The sequence below is a fragment of the Anolis sagrei genome, chromosome 2 (genome assembly GCF_037176765.1).
Source record: "Anolis sagrei isolate rAnoSag1 chromosome 2, rAnoSag1.mat, whole genome shotgun sequence".
Taxonomy (NCBI): Eukaryota; Metazoa; Chordata; class Lepidosauria; order Squamata; family Dactyloidae; genus Anolis; species Anolis sagrei.
Genome location: NC_090022.1, coordinates 97813177 through 97835409, shown reverse-complemented (window position 1 = coordinate 97835409; position 22233 = coordinate 97813177). Strand labels below are relative to the sequence as shown.

Sequence of the window (22233 nt, the reverse complement as noted above, 5' to 3'; positions counted from 1 at the left end):
TTGCTTCCACATGGAAAGAATTTCATGAATTTGAAAGCCAAGCCACGCTGCCCCCTCCTGACCCCCATTAGGTGGTCTGACTTTGAAACTGGCAAATTGATCTGGTACTTTGGAATGTAGATGGGCACTTACATTTCTCTGCAAAGATACCATTCATCACTCAAAGACATTGATTTGCACAAAACTGCATATTCTGATTTCTATATATACAGATGTGAAATAGGAAATGATGGGATAATTCAAAAAAGAGTTACAATATATCACACCCAGTAGGGAAGAATGTGACCAGTTACCTGCTGAGTATGTCATCCCAAATTCTAGCAGTGGATGGGCAATATCAAGGTTTCACATCTCCTTCTTTAAGATTGTTTGCCTGTAAATCAGATTTGAACTGGACAGCCTTTCAAAAGGAGGAGCACCTATAAATGAACACTTGCACAACCACCCTATTTGAGACCGAATGAGAGGACATTTCAGAATGCGCCCATTGTTTCCAAACTGTTTAGAGTATATGTATTCATCCATTTTCCTCCAGAGTACAAGTGTTCACCCAAAATTGCTCAAAATATATTCATCTTTTACTTCTGTTTTAACTTTCAAATTCCTTCTCATTTTCAGATCATTGAATCTTCCCAATGTGAAATTGCTCCTGTACAGTTCCCAAGTGCTACCCTAACACTCCAGGGGGAAATATCCCTTCCCATCTGTGTCATAGCAGTTTCTCCTGCTGGGAACATCCTCATGCAACCCAGACTAGAAGAGGTCATATCTCCCTCTGCTTTCAACCCCCAAATTGTTATATATCAAAACTTGTGTCGTTACATCACAAATTGGATGTCTATCATCATGAGATTCCACTCCATGCTTCAGTTCCCTATGACACCCAATGTGCCTCTATTGATTTCCTCTGCACGTTTGTTTTCCTGATTTATTATTAATGGGATCGCTTTTCCGTCCTTCGAGCACAAAGGCAAATTTTGTGTAAAAATCAATTGAGTGAATGTCGCCGATGGCTTGTTTGGTTTTCTTTGCTTTCATCTCCTGTGTGCTGTCCTCAGGAGGCACTGAGCAGGATATTAGGAAACCAGCACAGGAGAGAGAGGGGAAGAATCCATTGTTAGTGACTCATGGAAATCCTTCTCTACTTCAATCTTTTCTTCAACAATATTTGATTTATATCCTGCATTTCTCTAAAAATGGTGCCCATCTCTCTCTCTCTCTCTCTCTCTCTCTCTCTCTCTCTCTCGGTCTTGACTTTACTTAAATGCATTTCAGGACACTGACCACTTTCACCTCCATCCTGCTACAACCTAGAATGGGATTCTTTTTTCTATATTGGTGTCAACAACCAGAGCTTGACAAGGTTTGCTGGTTTTGGGACTAAAACTCTCAGAATTCCCCCCAACTAACATCTTGGCTGGAGGGTTCTGGGCACTGTAGTCTAAAAAGTGTATTGACAAAGTTCTGAACACAGGTAAGACAAAGCTCCTTGTAAAATAAAATGTGTATCATGGTGACATGTCCTCTGAATTTATACAAATCAATTCAATGCTTAGGCATTTCTTGAACAATTATCTTCCCAATAGGAAGAATATACATTTAATGCCAAAAAATGCTTAATGGTTTGTTTGTTTGGGTTTTTTTTTTTTTTGGTAGAATGCATTGCAAAAGTTACACAGGAGAAAGTCCTCCTGATTTTACTTATAGTGAAATCCTATGCATGCTGATACAGAACTAAGACCTTCCACAGTAACAAGCACAGTTATTACAGGCTTAAAGGTTATTTTGCAAATCGCATTGCTTGTTAATGAAATTTCTTTCTCTACAAGGTATCCTTTGAATCACAGCCTTGGGGCTTTTCTGTGTGAAGCATTAACTTCAAGGCAGTCCTGAATTAGTTCATTTACCCAGCTGTTGACCTGCAGGGTTTGGAAGTCTGGTGCTGGGAATTGTGGACACTAGTAGTGGTTGGTCTTCTAAAGTGCCATCTGGAAGGATAGCAACTCCTTAAACTGAAAACAAACATCTGATCTGCTCTTTCTTTGTCACTATTTGGAGAGTTGACCCAACTTAAGTCAGCTCTTGATTCTCCTCTTCTTCATTTTTTAAATTTCACCTGCCCAACAAAGGTAGTTTAATGCTGAGTTTTTAATCTGGTTGAAAAAGAAAGTAGGATATAGCCTTTGTATTCTGCAATCTTGCACTGAATACACTTAAGGTATGGTAAGGTATGTAGATCAGCTGTAAATTAGATAACAAGTCTGATCCTTTTTTAAAGCTTCATTTAGTAGTAGGTCCTTTGCAATGTAAATCAGAAGAAATTTGCTCTCGAGAAATTGTATCTATTTGATGAGAAGGAGATTTAAAATGTAATTTTAATTGTATTTTGCTATTTATATACTCCTTCTTTGGAGGCTTTTAAACAGAGGCTGGATGGCCACCTGTCGAGGGTGATTTGAAGGCAATTTCCTGCTTCTTGGATTGGATTGGATGGCCCAGGTGGTCTCTTCCAAATCTATGATTATATGACACAACAGATTTCATTGTTTTTTATTGTTATATTAATATTTTAATGCATTTGTCAGGATTAATGATATTGTATCATGTTTGCTGTTAGCCACCTTGGGTTCCTATAACAGGCGGGGGGACAAAAAAAAGTAAATAAATGAATACATACATATATAGAGACAGGTACACTTAGTCCTCCATATTCACATATTCTGCATCCATGGATTCAACCATCCACAGATTTAAAATATTTCAAAGAAAAAAAAAATCAAAAGCAAGCCTTGGTTTTGCCATTTTATATAAGGGACAGCATTTTACATTACCATTTTATATAATGGGACTTGACATATATGAATTGTGGTATCCATGGAGGGTCCTGGAACCTAACCCCAGTGGATACCAAGGGCTCACTGTACTGTATGAAAAAGTCAGCTAACATAAACTTGATTACATAAGATTTAAGATTCACAGAAATCCTCTTTCACTGAGAAATTTGTACAATCCACAAAACAAATGTCTTTGCATACCAGGGATATATCACTGAAGATTTCTGGCAGATTACCAAATTTTAGAGACCTTCTATATTTTAATAAGATCAAAGATATTTTCATGTGTGTGTGTGTGTGTGGTTGGGTGTGTGTGAGAGGGGGGGGGGGGTCGTCTCAGCCATGGTTGGCCTTAGGTTGAAAACCAGAACTCAGTTTCCTAGAGCTCAGTTTCTGGGATTTGTTCTCTTATCTCCTATCAATTATATATATTTCCAAAAAAAAAAAAAAAAAAGGCAGAAGACGAAGCTATTGTGTAAATATGCAAATACATTGGAAATCATAGACCCTTGCTGTTGCCATGTGCCAAAGGTCAGGTGAACAGCAGTCTTCTAATGCTATCTTCTGTGACTGATCTTTCAGGATTGACTTCATCTACTTCAGTACAGTATTGCGTGAAACTGGGTACTGTAATCAATGCCACCAGGTGAATTCAATATTAGTTTGCAGTCACTATGACATTTTTGGTTTTTCTACTGTCAAATACTATCTACCATTGCATGTAAGCAGGTCAGTATTGAAACTATTCACTTTATCAAGCACAGAAATCTCAGTAATATCAAATATTAGAAGATTCTTCCTGAATGATATTCAGCAAGGGAGGAGTAAGCCATACCCTATGAAGACAACTTTCTGTTCCATTTATCACTGGCACATTTTCCATGTCCTGACACCAGTTAGTCAATTTTTCCTGGTAAAAATGGCCTCACAGAGACACTATGGCAGGGGTCCTCAACCTTTTTCAACAGAGGGCCAGGTCACAGTCCCTCCAACTGTTGGAGGGCTGGATTATAATTTAGAAAAAACATGAATGAATTCCAATGCACACTGCACATGTCTCATTTATAGTGCAAAAAACACTTTAAAACAATACAATAATTAAAATGAAGAACAATTTTAACAAATATAAACTTATTAGTATTTCAATGGGAAGTGTGGGCCTGCTTTTGGCTGATTAGATAGGATTATTGTTGTTGTTGTGTGTTTTCAAATTGTTTCAGACTTAGGGTGACCCTGAGTGAGGGCCGGGTAAATTACCTTGGAGGGCCATTTCTGGCCCCCGGGCCTTAGTTTGAGGACCCCTGCACTATAGAAAGGTAAGTAAAGATAAAGGTTTTCCCTTTAAGTCCAGTCGTGTCCGGCTCTGGGGGTTGGTGCTCATCTCCATTTCTAAGCCGAAGCGCCAGTGTTGTCCATAGATGGTCATGTTGCCAGCATGACTGCATGGAGTGCTGTTACCTTCCTGCCGGAGCAGTACCCATTGATCTACTCACATTTGCATGTTTTTGAACTGCTAAGTTGACAGAAGCTTGGGCTAACAACTGAGCTCATGTCGCTCCCCGGATTCAAACCTGTGACCTTTTGGTCATCAAGTTCAGCGGCTCAGCACTTTAACCCACTGTGCCACTGGGGGCTCCTATGGAAAAGGTATCATATATTTATAAAAAACCAAGATACATTAAAGCCAATGTGTTGACATCAATTAAGTAATAAATGTCAAGTACGTTTTCTAAGCATGATTTAATATTATGTCAGTCTTCTCCATTTGCTGAGGTTAAGATCAAATAACATATGTGAAATTAGAAACATGCAATTTTAAAATTTTTACAGAACACCTATAGAAATCTCTAGGTTCTCCATTAGAAGTCAACCATAGAATTGTCTTGGAGGACCTAGTGATACCTAGTGAAAACATATCAATCAAATCCACAAAGGTTTAGCCCTCAAGTGTAGAGGGCTGACTATACTTTTATATTTCAAGAAAAAGATATTTGGTCCCAGCCATTTTTCAAAAAGCCATGTTCTAAGTTATTGTTTAAAAGAAAAGAAACTAACATTGATGCCAATTGAGCATCAAGAGAGAGCATTCCATAGTTGGGGTGCCCCAGCAAAAGGCTCTGCTATACGTCCCTATTTGATGTATTACGCCCACTATGGGACATGGAGGAGGGCCCCTTAGCAGAATATGGTTCTCAGGCAGGTACGTGTATTCAAATACTATTTGAATGCCATCATCAGCACTTTGAATTCTGACTGAAAGTGAATTGTTAGCCAGTGCAGCCCCCTTTAAGACTAGTGTAATGTGTTGTCTGTATATCAGTAATCTTTCTACCACACTGGGTATAGCTTCTAGTCCATCTTCAAGGGCAGCCCCACATACTACTGATTATAGTAGTCTAATAGGGCAGTTTACCAGCACATGGACTTGTGTGGATATATTATCCCTGTCTAGGAAGGCCCATAGCTGGCCTGCTTGTTAGACCTGGCTAAGGGTCAGGCTTACAAGTGTCTTGTCCATGTAATCAACTCATAACATTTCACATAGATCCCAGGAAACCTGATCATCATTGGACATTTCCCCAGGCTCTAGAGTAATTGTACCATCTAGTTCTGAGCAAATACAAAATACTTTCTCTTCAAAGTGCCTGGTAAACTTGTTGCAGCAGCAGGCTCCTCACCACTTAGCATGTTGAACTCTGCTGGAAAGCATGTTGAGGTCAGGTGCTATATGAAAGGTTTAGTATGATTTCCTTGCCACCCTCACTTAGGCTAGCATAATTGGTGTTCTTAATTTATATTTCTGCAAAATTAAGTAGGAATATATATTGATAATGCAGTAGAAAAATATTTCTCTATTTCAATCCCTTCCCTGTTCTCTTTTTCCTTATGTGTCATATCTTTTAGACCAATGGTGCAGGTCCACAAGCCATTGTGTACTGGTACATATTGAGTTTGTAGGAAAGAAAGAAACAAGTATAGCCAATGGGTGCCAATATGGTACCGGTCATTGACCCATGAATAGTGGGGTGGATCAGTGGAATAACTGACAGTATCATAAATCAGATAGCTTGGGAAATGCTTCCTATAGATAATCTCCTTGTTACTGACTGCATTTAATTCTTCCTGACCCCACTGACTACAATTCCACACTAACTATATGTATTATGTACACCTGAAATTCTGTATGAAAGTGTGCTGCATGATGTATGCTGCAATCTATAAATACTTATGCTAAAATGCATTTGTTAACATTTTAGATAACGTGGGTATCTTTACATTTCTAACTAACAGATTATAGATTTTCTAAAGATGTTATCAGATCCCAGCTTGGTAGCTCTGCTGTCTGATTCTGTGACTGCAGCTCTTGAAAAATTCAGTGCCAGGCCTAGACAATTCTCACTTGGTTTCTGTGCTTCAAAGAAATATTATCCCCTTCTATTGCATGCCAGAGTTTATGAAATGTAATATTTAAATTGAAAGTTCAGGTTCTATTTAATTTTAAAGAATTGCTGTTGGCACTGATAAAACATGCAGCTGAAAAACTGCAACTTCTTTAGCATTATAAAAGTTTTAACTGGAACAGATTGTTGACAAGACATGGTACATCAGACAATTATGTGACCAAATCCCTTAGCTGTGCAAGAATATCCACAGGTGATCATTTTATTTCACAAAATATGAGGAGCCCTATCAAAATGGCTTCTCCACAGGACTTGTCTGTGTTGCCATTGATTTGTTTTATAACATGCTATAATCAGTGAACAAAAAACATGCAGTCCTTCCTGTTCAATGCAGAAATGATAGAAACAAAATAAGGTGACATGTTTGTGTGCACTTAGATGTGACGAGCCATGAAACCAAGCAATCTTGAAAACCTGCTGCTCAGCTGGAGCTCCTTAAAAGAAGTCCTGATGAGTCATCCTCCTCCTTGGAGGATGGATGAAATATAAATGTGATAAATCTAACAACTTCATGGCTGGCAGAAATTCTAGTGAAGTTTTGCTCACTAGTGCCTCTTCATATAAGAGGCACTAGTTGTTTATTCAGTCAGTCAGTCGTTTCCGACTCTTCATAACCTCATGGGCCAGCCCACCCCGGAGTTCCCTGTCAAAGAAAGGTTATCTACTTTATTTTCTACATGTCTACTTGCTAAGGGCACATGAGCCCCATCAGAAGAAAAGCTGGCATTCCATGATTATATGCATATTTAGATTGATTAAATGAATGCAGTTTCCAGTGCAGTTTCACTAAACCATAGCAATATGATAGAGGATGTTTTAGCTATGCCCAGGAATCTCTTCCTCTCTTTTTGTAGAATTGCACCTTCCCATTTGAGCCAACATGTAACCACTACCAACAATGGCAATGTCTTTCTGCAATATATGATTTTATGTGCTGTATTTAATAATGTGTAATGTTTTACCAGGGTGTGGTCAATGTTGGCATTTTATACTATATTTTATCAATGGCACTGAATTGTTGCCAACACTGTGAACCGCCCTGAATCCCCTTTGAGGTTGATAAAGGCAGTGTACAAATACCCCAAATAAATTACCTGGTTCCCATCAGTAGTGCTTGACCTTTCTGGTAGAGGTAAAAGATTGAAAATGCTGACTCTACAATCACCAGAACCTTCTCTAAGGGAGGAGGAGGACACAAACAATTCAAGTTATATAGGGAAACTAAGATTTCCTTGTAGTAATTAAATCAGGGGTATGATTTTTATTAGGATTGCAGACCTTTTACTGTCTATGTTCCTGTACTTTTCTTTGCAGCATGGTATTTAGTTGATAGTGTTTTCTCCTATTGCCAGGGAAAGCTTCTTCTGATAAATGTCTGCTTAACCAACTGCTGATGAAACCACAATCAATAATGCAAGAAAACTAAATCTAACAGTGGTTTCTGCATTTTATTATTATTTTAAGTGCTTTTTTATAAACTGAAAGAAGAATGGGAAAGAAGCATGGGTGCATGAGTATGTGAATTAATTTTTAAATCTCTGGGAATTAAGAGATCAAAGATGAAGGGCAGAAATCTTTGTGTGTACTCAAATGTAAGCCATACCAGTTCAATGGGAGTTACCCCTTAAGTACAAATAACAAACAATTCTAGCCACTTTACAGGCTAACAAATATATTATGGCACGAGCTCCCCTAGATTATCATCACCACCACCACCACCATCATTATCAGATAAAAGTGCAGGACTACAGCCTCAAAGAGATAAATGATGGAAGCATTACAATAGGGTGGAATTGCAATTTCTTTCTCACTGACCAAACTTTGTCTTATAACCAAATAGAGTTAGGACACAGGAAGGGAAAATGTCACATGATTGGCTTTGAAAGAGCCAGAAAAGGTTAATTCTTTTGACTACACCTCCCATAATTTTTCAGTGGCCAAGCTGGCTGGGGAATCTGGGGAGCTATAAGCCAAACAGTAACCTCTTCGAGTTGTGAAAATACCTTCATTTCTTGCAAACAGCAGCTTTGCTCACTTTATGCACGACATTTGAACATTCTTACACAACTACCTAAAGCAGTCTTCACCAACCTGGTTTCCTCCAGCCATATTGTGTACTGCAATACCTATCATTCCAAACAAGCATGTCAGTGAGGGAGCACCATGTTAGGGAAAGATGGTATCCCTTACTAGTGGATGAGAAATTTGGCACTCTCCTTTGCTTGAAGTCTGAAGTACTTAAAACAGAATCACAGAACTGGACAAATGGGGCAAGATTCCCATCACTTTGCCAGTCTCATGCAGAATGACTCTTTTATGTATTTTCCCACATCTTTATAGTTTTGCTAAAGAAAGAGTGGGCTGACAGCTTTGTTCAAATGTCTTTCATGAAGAGTATAAATTAATGTTACAAGTTTCACATCAGACATGTTATCTTGTCTCTATCAGTAGGATTGATTTGGCCACCATGGAGACTAGATTCATCTCAGGGGTGAGCTAATATTATTGAGAATGCTAAGCTTCCCCTCCAATTGATTTTCCATTCTCTCTCTCTTGTATATTAGAGTTAAGCTCTTGAATCTATGATTTAGGCATGGCCCTTCCTTTAAAGAGCTGTGGGTGGTAGTCTGCAGAAGGAGAGAGGTAGACAGGAAAGAGAAACTCCAAGTTCAAGCAGAGGGTTTCATGGCTGACTGAGCACCTAAACTCTAAATTTCTGAGGCTGAGAGAGTAAGACTTACCTAAAGTCATTGTAAATCACTGAACAGGTAATAAATTCCTGATTTCCAGAGCCATAGTCCAATATCAGAGTTGCTTCCCAGCTCTGATATTCAGGCTCCCTCTCTCTGGAGCACTGCCAAATTCGGGGGGGGGGGGGGGGGGGCATTTCATAAAATACAGGAAGTGGACACATGGCACTATAATGGACACATGGCACTTAGGTGATAACTAAGTTTGCACTTAGGTGATAACTATGAATCTGACTTCTGAGAGAAAGCACAAGGTGTCCAGAATGATACCTGTTCTCCATGAATTGGAAGAAATGCATCTCTTCATTCTAGAAAGTATTTTGCTATGGGGAAATCATCCAAAGAGTTCATGGCTAATTGTGCCCCAGGAAAATGGAAGTGGGTGTTGTTGTTATTGTTGATGTTATTGTGTGCTTCCAGTCACTTCCAATGTGTGGTAACCCTAAGGTGACTGGATTTATAATGTTTGACCCCTATCTACCCTACCTTTACCTGAAAGCAAGTTCCATTGAGATCAATAGAGCTTCCTTTGAGGTAAGTATGTTACAGAAGGGCTCTCCAGTTTTTTCTGCTGGTTGCAAGAGCAGCAACCACTAGAAAAACTGCTGAATCCCAGCTTCCCTAAAAATTTTGACAGAGAGGAGGGAGGCACTGTTTTTGTCCAGATTCTCCAGAACTGCTTTGGCTGGCTTTCATCCCTCTCCCATCTTTGCATTGATTTAATCCATCCCCACGTGCACAAAGACATTGACACTAGACAGTTCTATTAGGGAGCTAATGCAGTAGCCTAATGGCTAATTGATTGAATCCCCCAAGTATGACTTGGAAAGGCTCATAGGAATAGATGCAAATACGAAGTTGGGCTGATTGGAGGCCACCCTCCAATCATTGGGGGAAGGAGGTGTCCCATAACTGCCTAAATTTAGGAGAAGCTGCCATCAAACCTCCATCAAAGGAGAAGGATAAAGAAGAGGGCTAGCTCCCAGAGGATTGGGGACACAAAGTGGGGAAAAAGGGGAGAGCACATTACTTTGGTTTTTTTTTTTTTTGGCGGGTTATTGGGCTGAGGCAGCCTTTCCTCGCAGTCTTATAACTCAAAGGAAAAGCCTGAAGGGGAAATCAAGAGCAGTGAAAGAAATGAATATTTACTCACTCTGCCTTCACTTTCATTCATTGGGAGACATGGCCGTGTTAAGAGTAACTCGGGATGTATCTACGCTGTAGAAGTGATGCACTTTGACACTTCTTGAACTGTCATGGCTCAATGCTATGGGAGTTGTAGTTTAGTGAGACGCCAACGCTCCTTGGCAGACAAGGCTGAAGACTTTGTCGAACTACAACTCCCAGGATCCCACAGTTCTAAGACTGCGAGGAAAGGCCGCCTTAGCCCAATAGCCATGACAATTCAAGTCCTGTCAAAGTGCATTAATTCTGCACCCGAAAGGAAAGAAGTTTGTAGCTCCCGGTCCTTCTCCAGCTTGTAAAGTAACTGGGAAAACGAGGAAAACGGACCTCAAAAGCGGCCCTACTTTGACTCAAACCCTAAAAGGTAGGTCTATTTTTAAAAGCATTGATTATTTCAGTGGATAGGTAGAAATTCCTAGAGGTTGTATCGTCAGGAATGATATGGTCGATACAGGACCTCTACACTGTAGAATTAATGCACTTTGGCACCACTTGAAGTGCTCAATGCTATGGGGTCCGGGAGTTATAATTTTACAAGGTCTTCAGCCTTCCCTGCAAAAGAATGCTGATGCTCTATTGACCTACAACTCCTAGAATTCTACACTATTGAGCCAGGGTAGTTCAAGCTGTGTCAAATTGCATTAGTTCTACCGTATAGAGCAGGCGTAGGCAAACTTGGGCCCTCCAGGTATTGTGGACTTCAACTCCCACCATTCCTAACAGCCTACCGGCTGTTAGAAATGGTGGGAGTTGAAGTCCAAAACACCTGGAGGGCCCAAGTTTGCCCAGGCGTGGTGTAGATGCACCCACAATGGGCAAAAGCTGCCAGTGGAAGGAGACATCGGTCACTCAATCGCCTGGGGCTTAGTGCAAGACAGAGAAACTGAGGCGCGCCTTTAGACCTTTCCGAGAGCAGCATTTTTAGCAATCAAATCATTTGTCCACCTTGGAATGAATCTCGGTGTAGAAAACTTCACAGGGCCCCTTCTCGGTATTTTAGGCTAAATAAAACTCAAGATTCATAAGGTCAGTAAACAAATTATTTCACATAAATGGGAGACGTGTATCCGCCTTTCCTCTTTCAGTAAAAGCCACTAAAACTTAAGGCTGGATCTACACTGCATAGGGCACCCTCTCAATATTTTAGGCTAAATAAAACTCAAGATTCATAAAGTCTGTAAAAAAATTATTTCACATAAATGGGAGACGTGTTAATCAAAACCTGAAACACGGTTTCTTTCTTTCCCGGAGCTCATTTTGTTCAGTTTCTTCCAGGAAGACCGAGATTGTTCTTGAACTCATTGCAAGAGTCAAGCACTCACCCACTTTATTCGCCTTTCCTCTTTCAGTCAAGGCACTCAGGCTGGATCTACATTGCGAAATAATGCAGTTTGAAATTGTTATATCAAGCATGGGTAAACTTGGGCTCTCCAGGGGTTTTGAGTGTGGTCTCTGATAACCCAGTTCAAAGCAGATGCTGTGGAATTTTCTGCCTTGATATTCTGGATATAGGGATGTGTGGAAGCCCGCCCCCCCCCCCCCCGGGCCATTCCACACAGCCATATAACTCACAATATCAAGGCAGTATAACCCACAATATCCTCTTTGAACTGGGTTATCACACTGCCATATATCCCAATTCAAAGCAGAACATGTGGGATTTTATTCAGCTGTGTGGAAGCCCCTCCCCCCCCATCCCTCTTTGTCTTTCCTGCCCTGAAAAGTTTCCTAAGACCCTTCCACACAGCCCTATAACCCAGAATATTAAGGCAGAAAATCCCACAATATCTGCTTTGAACTGGGTTATCAGAGTCCACATTGTCATATATTCTGGTTCAAAGCTTAAGCGGCTGAGGGGGAAAAGGAAAGGGTCCGAGGCTGTTAAGAATAATGAGTGTTGAAGTCCAAAATACCTGGAGAGTCCAGGTTTGCTTTATATGGTCAGTGCAGATCCATATGATGCAGTTCAGTGCAGTGTAGATCCAGCCTTAAGCCAGGACTTGCCTTGATGTTGGAGGCAGAATAAAGGCGGCTCCCGGCTGCTTGCCGCTGAGCAGGCGAGAAACGGAGAAGCTCATCACGTTCAATAGCCATTTATAAATAAAAGATTGATTTCCTTTGTATGAAAGGATTCCTCTCCAAAAGGACGGGATCCTGAATAGACTGCCAAATTCAGCCGAAAGGGAAGCGAGGAGGCAGTTTTTCCAAGGGACAGAGGGAGGGTGCTGTCCAGGTGCTGAAACGGAGGAGGCCGGCTTTGGACTTCCACACGGGGAAAGAAAGCTATTCAAGAAACTGCATTGACCAAGGAGAGGGATTAGGACCCCTTCCACACAGCTGAATAAAATCCGACATAATCTGCCTTAAACCGGAATCAATGGCAGTGTGGACTCAACCCAGTTCAAAGCAGATATTGTGGGATTTTCTGTCTTGATATTCTGGGTTATAGGGCTATGTGGAAGGGTCCTAGGAAACTTTTCAGGGCAGGAGAAAGGGGGACCACAGAGGGGGGGGGGCTTCCACACGGCTGAAAAAAATCCCACATGTTCTGCTTTGAACCCGAATATATGACAATGTGGACTCTGATAACCCAGTTCAAAGCAGATATTGTGGGATTTTCTGCCTTTTTATTCTGGGTTATAGGGCTGTGTGGAAGGGTCCTAGGAAACATTTCAGGACAAGAAAGGGAAAGAGAGACCACAGAGAGAGAGGGGGGGGGAGGGGGGCCTTCCACACAGCTGAATAAAATTCCACATGCTCTGCTTTGAACTGGGATATATGGCAGTGTGATAACCCAGTTCAAAGCAGAATCTGTGGGATGTTCTGCCTTGATATTCTGGGATATAGGGCTGTATGGAAGGCCCCCATTCTCTCTCTCTGTGGGCCCATCCACACAGCCATATAACCCAGAATATCAAGGTTATCAGAGTCCACACTCAGATAATGTGGGATTTTCCGCCTTGAAATTCTGAGATATAGGGCTGTGTGGAAAAGCCCAGAGAGAGAGAGTCTGACAACAGGAGAAAATATTTCTAATTTTCAGCCCCCCTCCTTGTATCAAAATCTTAACATATTTCAAGCCGATCTTCAAATAGGAATGCTATCTGTCTATATATATATAGTTAATAAACATTACAAATTCAGCTCAGACTCCATTGGGAAGCCCTAACACATAAATGGAGGACCAAATAGCAGAACAATAAATGGTTTAATTGTACATATGAAGGAACTGAGTCAAATTATGAGCGGGTGCAACCCGCCCACTCCAATGCTACATTCTACACTAAAATATAAAAAGTTAGATTCCAATGTTAAAAGGCTGCAACAATGAATAAATGTATCTTACCCGATCTGAAATCTTTTTGAAAGGAAATCTCCAGAAGCGCCTTTCTTGCAAGCGCTTGCCTTCAAGTCCTGGCGGAGGGAGGAGGAGGAAGGCTGCCCAGGCAGAAGCCCGTCCCGCTCCTCTTATACTGCGGCGCCCAATTAATATTGCATCAAGCTTATTTTAAAATTTCAGAACCCACAATATAATGTAATGACACAAGGGCGTTTATTATTAAAGGACATTTGATTGGGGGGAATCGTTGGGACTCCTTCGGAAAATAAAATGCAAGAGGGGCTTTGGAAGGAAGCCAGTGGTCTTGACTCAGATTATTATTATTATTATTATTATTAATAATAATAATAATAATAATAATAAACAATGCCTTGATTAGAAAGTTTTTTTAAAAGCCAGTAGACTCAAGTTTAAGTTTTATTGAGAGATACTCAATCAAAAGTGAAGAGGATATAATTCAGAAGATAGTTTGGGCTTGGAGCATTAATTTTTAATGGTTGTTGGTGCCTCTGGGATTTAAAAAAACCCACAATCGCCTATTTTCCCCGTTTAAATAGAATTACAAATGAATCTTTGGAAGGAGTCAATTTATTTTCTTTCTTTAGCTCTAATACTACCCCTACACGGTGAGGAAATCAATGCTTCTCCTCCTCCTCCTCCTATTATTATTATTATTATTATTATTATTATTATATACACAAGATTAATACACAGCAAACAAGATCAGTATGCTGGCTTTTGTATTTGATCACACTTCGGACACTTCTTAAGACTTGACTGTTTGGTTGTGCATTTAAGTAAAGTGATCAGATCTAATTTGCCAAATAATCACTGTTGTATGCTTTTATGTTGAATGTTTTTATATTGTGTAAGTGCTATTTTAAATTATAAGTCGCTCGGTGCACCTTGATGGAGAGCAACTAATTAAGAAATAAAGTGAAGTGAAGTGTCTAGGACTGTGTGATGTATCAGCTAATAATTAGTGCAGAACCGAGTAGGGTGGCCTTTTGCAGCTGATAGATAGTAACTTTACTAGCGCATTGTTTTTAAGTACAGACCACGGTCTTTAGGCACTGTACCCAGTGTGCCGATCACCACTGGGACCACCTTTACTGGCTTTTGTCAGAGTCTTTGCAGTTATATTATTAAATCCCATTATTATTATTATTATTATTATTATCCTGCTATATATCTCTAACAAGAGATCACCTCGCAGGAGTAAAAAGTTGGTTTTGACTTTGGTGAAATGAACAAAAATATTATTTCAGGGAGCGATTGTCAGGATTGGTAGGGTTTCACCACAAAAAAGCTTTAAGAATCTGGCAGCTGGCCGATGATTCCCTCCTCACAACCTCTGAGGATGCTTGCCCTAGATGCGGGCGAAACGTCAGGAGAGAATGCTACTGGAACATGGCCATACAGCCCGGGAAAACTCACAGCAACCCAATGATTCCGGCCATGCCTTAGACAACATATTCCTTCCCTTGTTGCCCACTAAAAAGCTGACGGAATGGATTAAAAAGTAATGAAGCACAAAAGATCTGATACAGAAAAAAGACCTGATTCGTTGGGATGAAAAACTGGCCCAGAATTACTTGTGAGGTTTGTGTGGTAACAATCTGAAATGCTTGTTTACCCTCGTTAGTCTTTTGAATCAATGGGATTCTGCTGATTCAATGGGTCTAACTCTAGATCAAACCCAAAAGCCTGGCGTTTCCTCTCAGTGTCAGTAAGAGAAGTAGCTTCTGCTTCTTTAAGGGCACATTGGCTTGCTTCGAGTTCAGTCTCAACTAACATATATCAAGAAGAAGAACAGCAGCACATTGTGGGAGGACAGAAGGAGGAAGAAACGACTCGGATTGAAAAATAAAACATTTTATTTGAGAAGTTTCAGACTGTATTTCCAAGAGAGAGGGAGCGGGGTCTGTCGAGATCATGGAGGCTCACAACAAGTCCAAAATGCAAGAACAGGGAAGCGGGTAGAACAGGCATGGGCAAACTTGGGCCCTCCGAGAGTTTTGGACTCCAACTCCCACCATTCCTAACAGCCTCAGGCCCCTTCCTTTCCCCCCTCAGCCGCTTAAGCGGCTGAGGGGGGAAAGGAAAGGGCCTGAGGCTGTTAGGAATGGTGGGAGTTGAAGTCCAAATCTTTTGGAGGGCCCAAGTTTGCCCATGCCTGGGGTCGAAGGTAGAGATGAAACCAACACTGTCAAAAACTTGACAAAACCCCCTCAGTTTGCAACTGTTAATGAAAAGTTTCCAAAGGGTTGGTGCAGGCGGCTTCCTGGTCAGCGAATCCGCTCCGGGTTTTAGTCCCGAACTTTAAAGAAGTTGTCCAAGGTACTGAAGCCAATCTAAGCTCCGCGTTTCGATAAACTTTCGTTGAAGTTTAAATTTTAAAAATCCCAGGGAAAAGGACTGAATTTAAGACATCCAACTAGTAGTTCAGTGAAAGCCTGCCTTACTCCCCGAAAGAATCCCTTTCCAGCCGGTGAATTCGGGAGTCGAAGGAGAGGAAGGGACGAAACTGCGCCAGACCCTCAAATCTCTCTCTATCCATACTAAAGAAGGAATGCAGTTTGACACCACTTTAACTGCCCTTGTTCAGTGCTATGGAATCCTGGGAATTGCAGAGAAGGCTCAAGACCTTGCACAACTACAACTTCCACGATTCTATACCATTAAAGTGGTGCCAAGCTGCGTGCGTTCTGTCGTGAAGATACAGATTCGAGATTCTTTCCGATTACGTGTTTAGGAATGAATCCCCATTGAGTTGCTGTGAGTTTTCTGGGCTGCGTGGCCATGTTCCAGAAGCATTCTCTCCTGACGTTTCGTCCCCATCTATGGTAGGCATATTCAGAGGTTGTGAGTTCTGTTGGAAACTTGGCAAGTGAAGTTTGTATATCTCTGGACTACAACATTCACACGTATAATAATAACAATAATACAAAATTTATTTATACCCCGCCACCATCTCCGCAAGGGACTCAGAGCGGCTTACATGAGGCCAAGCCCAACAACACATCAACACTTGCCTCAAACAGACAAGGGTTCTTTCTTTCTCCCACTCTGGACATTTCACGGATATATAAACTTTTTGTGTGTGTCAGGAGCGACTTGAGAAACTGCTGGTGTGAGAGTATATGTCTACAAGGACGTTGCCCAGAGGACGACCGGATGTTTTGATTTCTTTGTGGGAGAGTTCTTTCATATCCCCGCATGGGGAGCTGGTGCTGACAGAGGGAGCTCAACCCACTCTCCCCGAATTCGAACCTCTGAGTTGTCGGTCATCAGTCCTGCCGGCATATAAACCCCACTTGCCTAGTTTCCAACAAACGTCACAACCTCTGAGTATGCCTGCCATAGATGTGGGCGAAACGTCAGGAGAGAATGCTTCTGGAAATATAGCCATACAACCCGGAAAACTCACAGCAACTCGGTGATTCCGGCCATGCCTTGGACAACAAATCCCCATTGAAAGATTGGAACGCCCTCCCTTTCAAACGGGGATGTTCATCTTTTGGTTTATCTCCTCCCTCTTTCTCTCCCTTCCTCTGAAAAAGCAAAGAACCTTATTTACTGGAGAGGGACTCGCTTACAAAGAAGACCATCTTTTAAAATATATTATTAACATTGAAATGTTAGGTTTTGAAAATCAGGAAGAGATCTCAGGCAACATGCTCGACCTAGGGCAGGGATAAGCAAACTTGGGCCCTCCGGGTGTTTTGGGCTTCAACTCCCACAATTCCTAACAGCCGGTAGAGTCATCAAATTACAGAATCGCATCCCGTCCAACCCCATTCTGCCACGCACAATACTTTTATTCCTGTATTTAAATATATAGATATGTATGTCTCGGTCTAGATCTCTCTGCTTTTCTTTTCTTTTGGTTTCCTTCTACAGTTGCAGTCTGCCGGTCTCTCTGTGTGCTGGTGGGGTCCCGGGCCCCCTCGACACTGACCATTTAAAGGCAGCTTCAAAACGGTATTGAAGGAAGCGGCTCCGCGGTGCAGGGGGTTTCAAGGGATGTTCCGCAACCAGCTTGAGGCCCAGATGGCACGCAGCCTTGGTGCGCATTAGGGACTTCCTTTCACGCGCCTTTGTGGGAGTTTGTTGCCCAAGGAAGCCAACCCAGCAGGGACCTCCGAAGAAGCTTCTCTCCTGTGTTGTCGAAGGCTTTCGTGGCCGGAACCACTGGGTTGCTGTGAGTTTTTCGGGCTGTATGGCCATGTTCCAGAAGCATTCTCTCCTGACGTTTCGTCCACATCTATGGCAGGCATCCTCAGAGGTTGTAAGGTTTGCATCTATGGCAGGCATCCTCACAACCTATGAGATCTATTGGAAACTAGGGTTAGGGGGATTCAATGGAAACATTCACATCTACCTCAAACAGACAAGAGTCCATTCTTTTTCCTACCCTGGACATTCCACAGGTAGATAGATAGATAGATAGACAGACATACATACATAAACCCAATTTTCCTAGTTTCCAACAGATCCCACAACCTCGGAGGATGCCTGCCATAGATGATGATGATGATGATGATGATGATGATGATGATGATAACAACATGAAGGTGAAACGTCAGGAGATAATACAGCCCGGAAAACACACCAACCCAGTAATTCCGGCCTGAAAGCCTACGACACCACAGGAAAGAAGCTTCTTCCAGGTCCCTGCAGGGTTGTTTTCCTTGTCGCCAAGGAAAACAAGGGAAAACGACATATATATTAAGTCTAGTCGGATACGACTAGACTTAATATATATGTCGCCTACCTTATTATCTCATGCATGAAGGGACACACAATCTCTTTTTCTGCATTGTCTAATGTATATGTGTATATACACACACATACACATTTCTGCACACACACACACATATAATGAAATCTCTCTCTCTCTCTCTCTCTATATATATATATATACACACCCACACACACTAGCCATCCCCTGCCATGCGTTGCTTGGCTCAGTCTGTGTATATGTGTTTTGTGTGTGTATATATGTGTGTATATGTGTATACATGTGGTTTTGCGCATGCGTTGTAATGTATTTTTTGGGCTTTTTGTCTCTACCGCTGTGTTTTTCAGTGTTTTTATGAGTGATGGTCACTCGTTGGCCTGATAGGTGTATTGTGTCCAAATTTGGTGTCAATTCCTCCAGTGGTTTTTGAGTTATGTTAATCCCACAAACGAACATTTTTATTTATATAGAAGATATATAATGCATATATATAATATACATATACATACATACATATATATATATGCAGGAAAGGAGATTGTGTGTCCCTGCATGCAGAATAGGATTGTAGACATACATATTAAGTCTAGTTGTATCCGACTCTGGACAGATATATATATACGTCTCTAGCTGTATACCTACAAGTGTGTCCCTTTGCCTTTCTTTCTTTCTTTCTTTCTTTCTTTCTTTTTGCTGGTGGAAGCGTCGAAGCCCACGGCGGAGTCTTTCCTGGGCCAGGAAAGAGGCAGAGGCGCACGAAGCTCCTTCGGAGTTGGATCCCAGTTGGGCCACCTAGATTTTGATGCATTTATCTCTCTCTCTCTCTGATGTCTCTGTATACCTGTACACAGGTCTGTCTCTTCTCCACGAAAGAGTCCCCTGCTGCGGGGCAGGTCTCCTTGCCGAGTTGCGCGTCTCCCACGCGTGTCACTCTCCCTCTGCGTGCGCCCGTGGGTCCGTGTCCCGGAGGCCCCGGAGGTTCAGTGGACGGCGGCGTACTTCATGCGCTTCTGCTTCTGGCGCTGGTTGCAGAACCAGACGCGGACGACGTTCTTCTTGAGCTCCAGCTTCTCGGCGATGGCGGCGATCTTCTCGGAGGAGGGCCGCGGCTGGAGCGCGAAGTAGGCTTCGAGGGAGCGCTTCTCGGGCGCGGCGATGGAGGTGCGCTTCCGCTTCCGCTCCGCCCCGCCGCCCGCCTGCCCGCCGATGCCAAGGCCGAAGAGCCCCCCGTCGCCGCCGGCCTTGGCGTTGCTGCTGCGCTGCCGCTGGGCCGCCTCGGCCTCGGCCTCCTCCAGCCAGGCGCGCAGGACGGGCTGCAGGGCCACCATGTTGTTGTGCGACAGCGTCAGCGACTCGAAGCGGCAGATGGTGCTCTGGCTGAGGGAGCCCACGCCGGGCAGCTTCAGCTCCGCCAGCGCCGCCCCGACGTCCGCCTGGGTCACACCGAGCTTGATGCGCCGCTGCTTGAAGCGCTCCGCGAAGGCCTCCAGCTCCCGCGGGTCCGAGTCCACGTCGCCCAAGCAAGGCGGAGGAGGGGGCGGAGGAGGGGGCGGAGGGGGCTGCGCCATGCCAGCCATGGCAGCCGGGTGGAGGTGGCCCAGGTGCGGGTGCAGCGCCGGGTCGGGGCCGCCCATCAAAGCGGAAGGCGTGAGGTGCTCCAGCAGGTCGCCGTCGAGGCCTTGGTGGGGGTGAGGGTGGTGCGGGTGGTGGTGGGGGTGCTGGAGGGGGTGCTGGGGGTGCCCTCCGCCGCTGCTCATGGCCTGGAAGGGGTGCTGCTGCTGCTGCTGCTGGCTCTTGCCCTGCGACGAGGACGACGAGGAGGACGAGGAGGAGGAGAGCAGGTCCGCCGCCACCAGCAGGCTCTCCTCGAAGCCGCCGAATATATGGCCCTGGAGCTGCGAGGGGGAGAAGCGCGGAGGAGGAGGGTCAGTGGGGAATACATCCTGTCAAGTCGGCAGCCGGGCACGGTTCCCCCCTCGCTCGCCCGCTCGCCCGCTCGCTCGCTCTCTCAGTGTGTGTGGAAAGGAGCCGAGATCCCCCCACGAAGCTCAGGTCATAAAAATTAATACAGAGGCGGAGAGAGGGAGGGAGGGCGGGAGGGAGGAGGGGAGGACTAGACTGGAGGGAGGAGAGGCAGGCGAGCGCTTGCTCATCAAAGGTAAAGGTAAAGGTTTTCCCCTGGCATTAAGTCCAGTCATGTCCGACTCTGGTGCTCATCTCCATTTCTACGCCGAAGAGTCGGCGTTGTCCGTAGACACCTCCAAGGTCATGTGGCCGGCATGACTGGCATGACTGCATGGAGCGCCCTTACCTCCAAAGTCAGGTGGCCGGGATGAGCGCCTTGGCATGTTTTTGAACTGCTGGGTTGGTAGAAGCTGGGGCTAACAGCGGGAGCTCACGCTCCCCGCATTCGAATCCGCTACCTCACGTCATACCACAAGAGAATGAATCCACTTAAAATCCGGTTTCTGCTTCCTGCAGAATTCTGGAGTTTGTAGTTTAGTGAAGCTGTGAAAGGAGGCAGAAACCGGATTTAATGTGGATTCGTTCTCTAGTGTGATGAGGTGATCAGTCAGCGAGTTCAGCAGCTCAGCGCCACCGGGGGCTCCCTATTCAACAAAACATCCAACCCAAGCTGTCCAAACTCAGCGGAGAGAGAGCGCGAATTGCGCCTGAAGGAGCGACCGAGCGACCTACCTGCGGGGCCGAGAGGCAGGCGTGGAGGCCCGGCGGGAACTTGGGGGCCTCCGGCAGCGGGAGGCCGAAGGGGTGCTTGGCGTTCATGCCCAGCATCGTGGCAGCGGCAGCGGAGGAGGAGGAAGAGGCGCACCTGCCGGCAGGTAAGCAGCAGCAGCAGCAGAAGCAGCCCCTGGCACCCGCGCGGCCTGTCCTCTCTCTCAGAGTGCGCGGCTCCCAACGCCGCTCCCACTCCCACTCCGCCGCCCCATCTCGGCTCCTCCGCTCAGCTTACCTCGCCCTGCCTTGCCCTGCCTTGCCCTGCCCTGCCTGGGTGCCTCGGAGGGGAAGGGAGCGCCTTTGCGCAGGCGCACTCCTGCGCCTGGGGAGGAATGGGACCCCCTCCCTCCCTCCCTCCCTCCTCCTCTGGGCAGGAGGTGTGCGAGCACCCTTCTGCCCCGAGGAGGAAGAGGAGGAGGAGGAGGAGGAGGGCTCGGTCCCATCCCTCCCTCGGCGCTTGACTGCGCCTGCGCACAGGAGCGCCGCTCTCCGGCGAGGCTCAGTGCTGAAAGGTCTCAGACCTGCGGGGATTCCACCAATCAGGGAAGAGCAGAACAGGGCGCCCAAAGCTCCCCCTCCTCCTCCCGCACCACACTTTAGGGTGGCCCCAAATACAGTGCCGTATAAAATCCAGATTGTCTGCTTTGATCCCGATTACTCAAGTAGGCATGGGCAAACTTGGGCCCTCCAGGCGTTTTGGACTTCAACCCCCACTATTCCTAACAGCTGGTAGGAATAGTGGAAGCTGAAGTCCAAAACACCTGAAGGACCCAAATTTGTCCGTGTCTGTGAGAGGCTATGGAACAATTGAAGTGGTGTCTTATCAAACTACAAATCCCAGGATTGCACTGGATGAAGCCCTGCCAATTAAAGTGGAATCACAGCACTGTGGCTGTATACAGTCCATGGAAAGAGCAGAGACCAATGCTCAAAGGCCCAGGATCAAACCAGTGTTTGCTCATCATCTTGGCAGTGGCCTATGGATGATCTTGGGCAAGTCACACACTCTCAGCCTCAGAGAAAAGCAATGGCAGGCTCCTCTGAATAAACCTTGGTAGCCTTTCTTGGTTTTAGTGCAGACATGGGCAAACTTGAGCCCTCCAGGTGTTCTGGACTTCAACTCCCACTATTCCTCTCTCAGCCTCAAAGGAAGGCAAAGGCTAGCTTCTCTGAATAAACCTTG

General features: G+C 44.3%; 1 protein-coding gene and 1 long non-coding RNA gene across 2 annotated transcripts in view; both read right to left on the bottom strand.

The window, feature by feature from the left end:
- The window catches only part of LOC137094734 (uncharacterized), a 42990-nt gene extending 29114 nt beyond the window's left edge, over positions 1-13876 (bottom strand). Inside the window, exon 1 of the long non-coding RNA XR_009630760.2 lies at positions 13577-13876. This is a non-coding gene — a long non-coding RNA (uncharacterized lncRNA). The remainder of the gene's footprint in view (positions 1-13576) is intronic.
- A 5096-nt stretch (positions 13877-18972) lies between these two features.
- On the bottom strand, positions 18973-21379 carry POU4F3 (POU class 4 homeobox 3). Its single transcript, XM_067463707.1, has 2 exons — positions 21012-21379; positions 18973-20209 (listed from the first exon to the last, which is right to left on the bottom strand). The coding sequence occupies exons 1-2, from the start codon at positions 21105-21107 to the stop codon at positions 19295-19297; spliced, it is 1011 nt and encodes a 336-aa protein (XP_067319808.1). The 5' UTR covers positions 21108-21379; the 3' UTR covers positions 18973-19294.
- Between the last annotated feature and the right edge of the window lie 854 nt (positions 21380-22233).

Bases quoted from the DNA above. Each gene is read 5' to 3' on its own strand.
- POU4F3 (XM_067463707.1), bottom strand. From the start codon at position 21,107: ATGCTGGGCATGAACGCCAAGCACCCCTTCGGCCTCCCGCTGCCGGAG. The intron at 20,210-21,011 runs GTAGGTCGCTCG...TCCCCCTCGCAG, and splicing joins CCTGCCTCTCGGCCCCGCAG to CTCCAGGGCCATATATTCGG.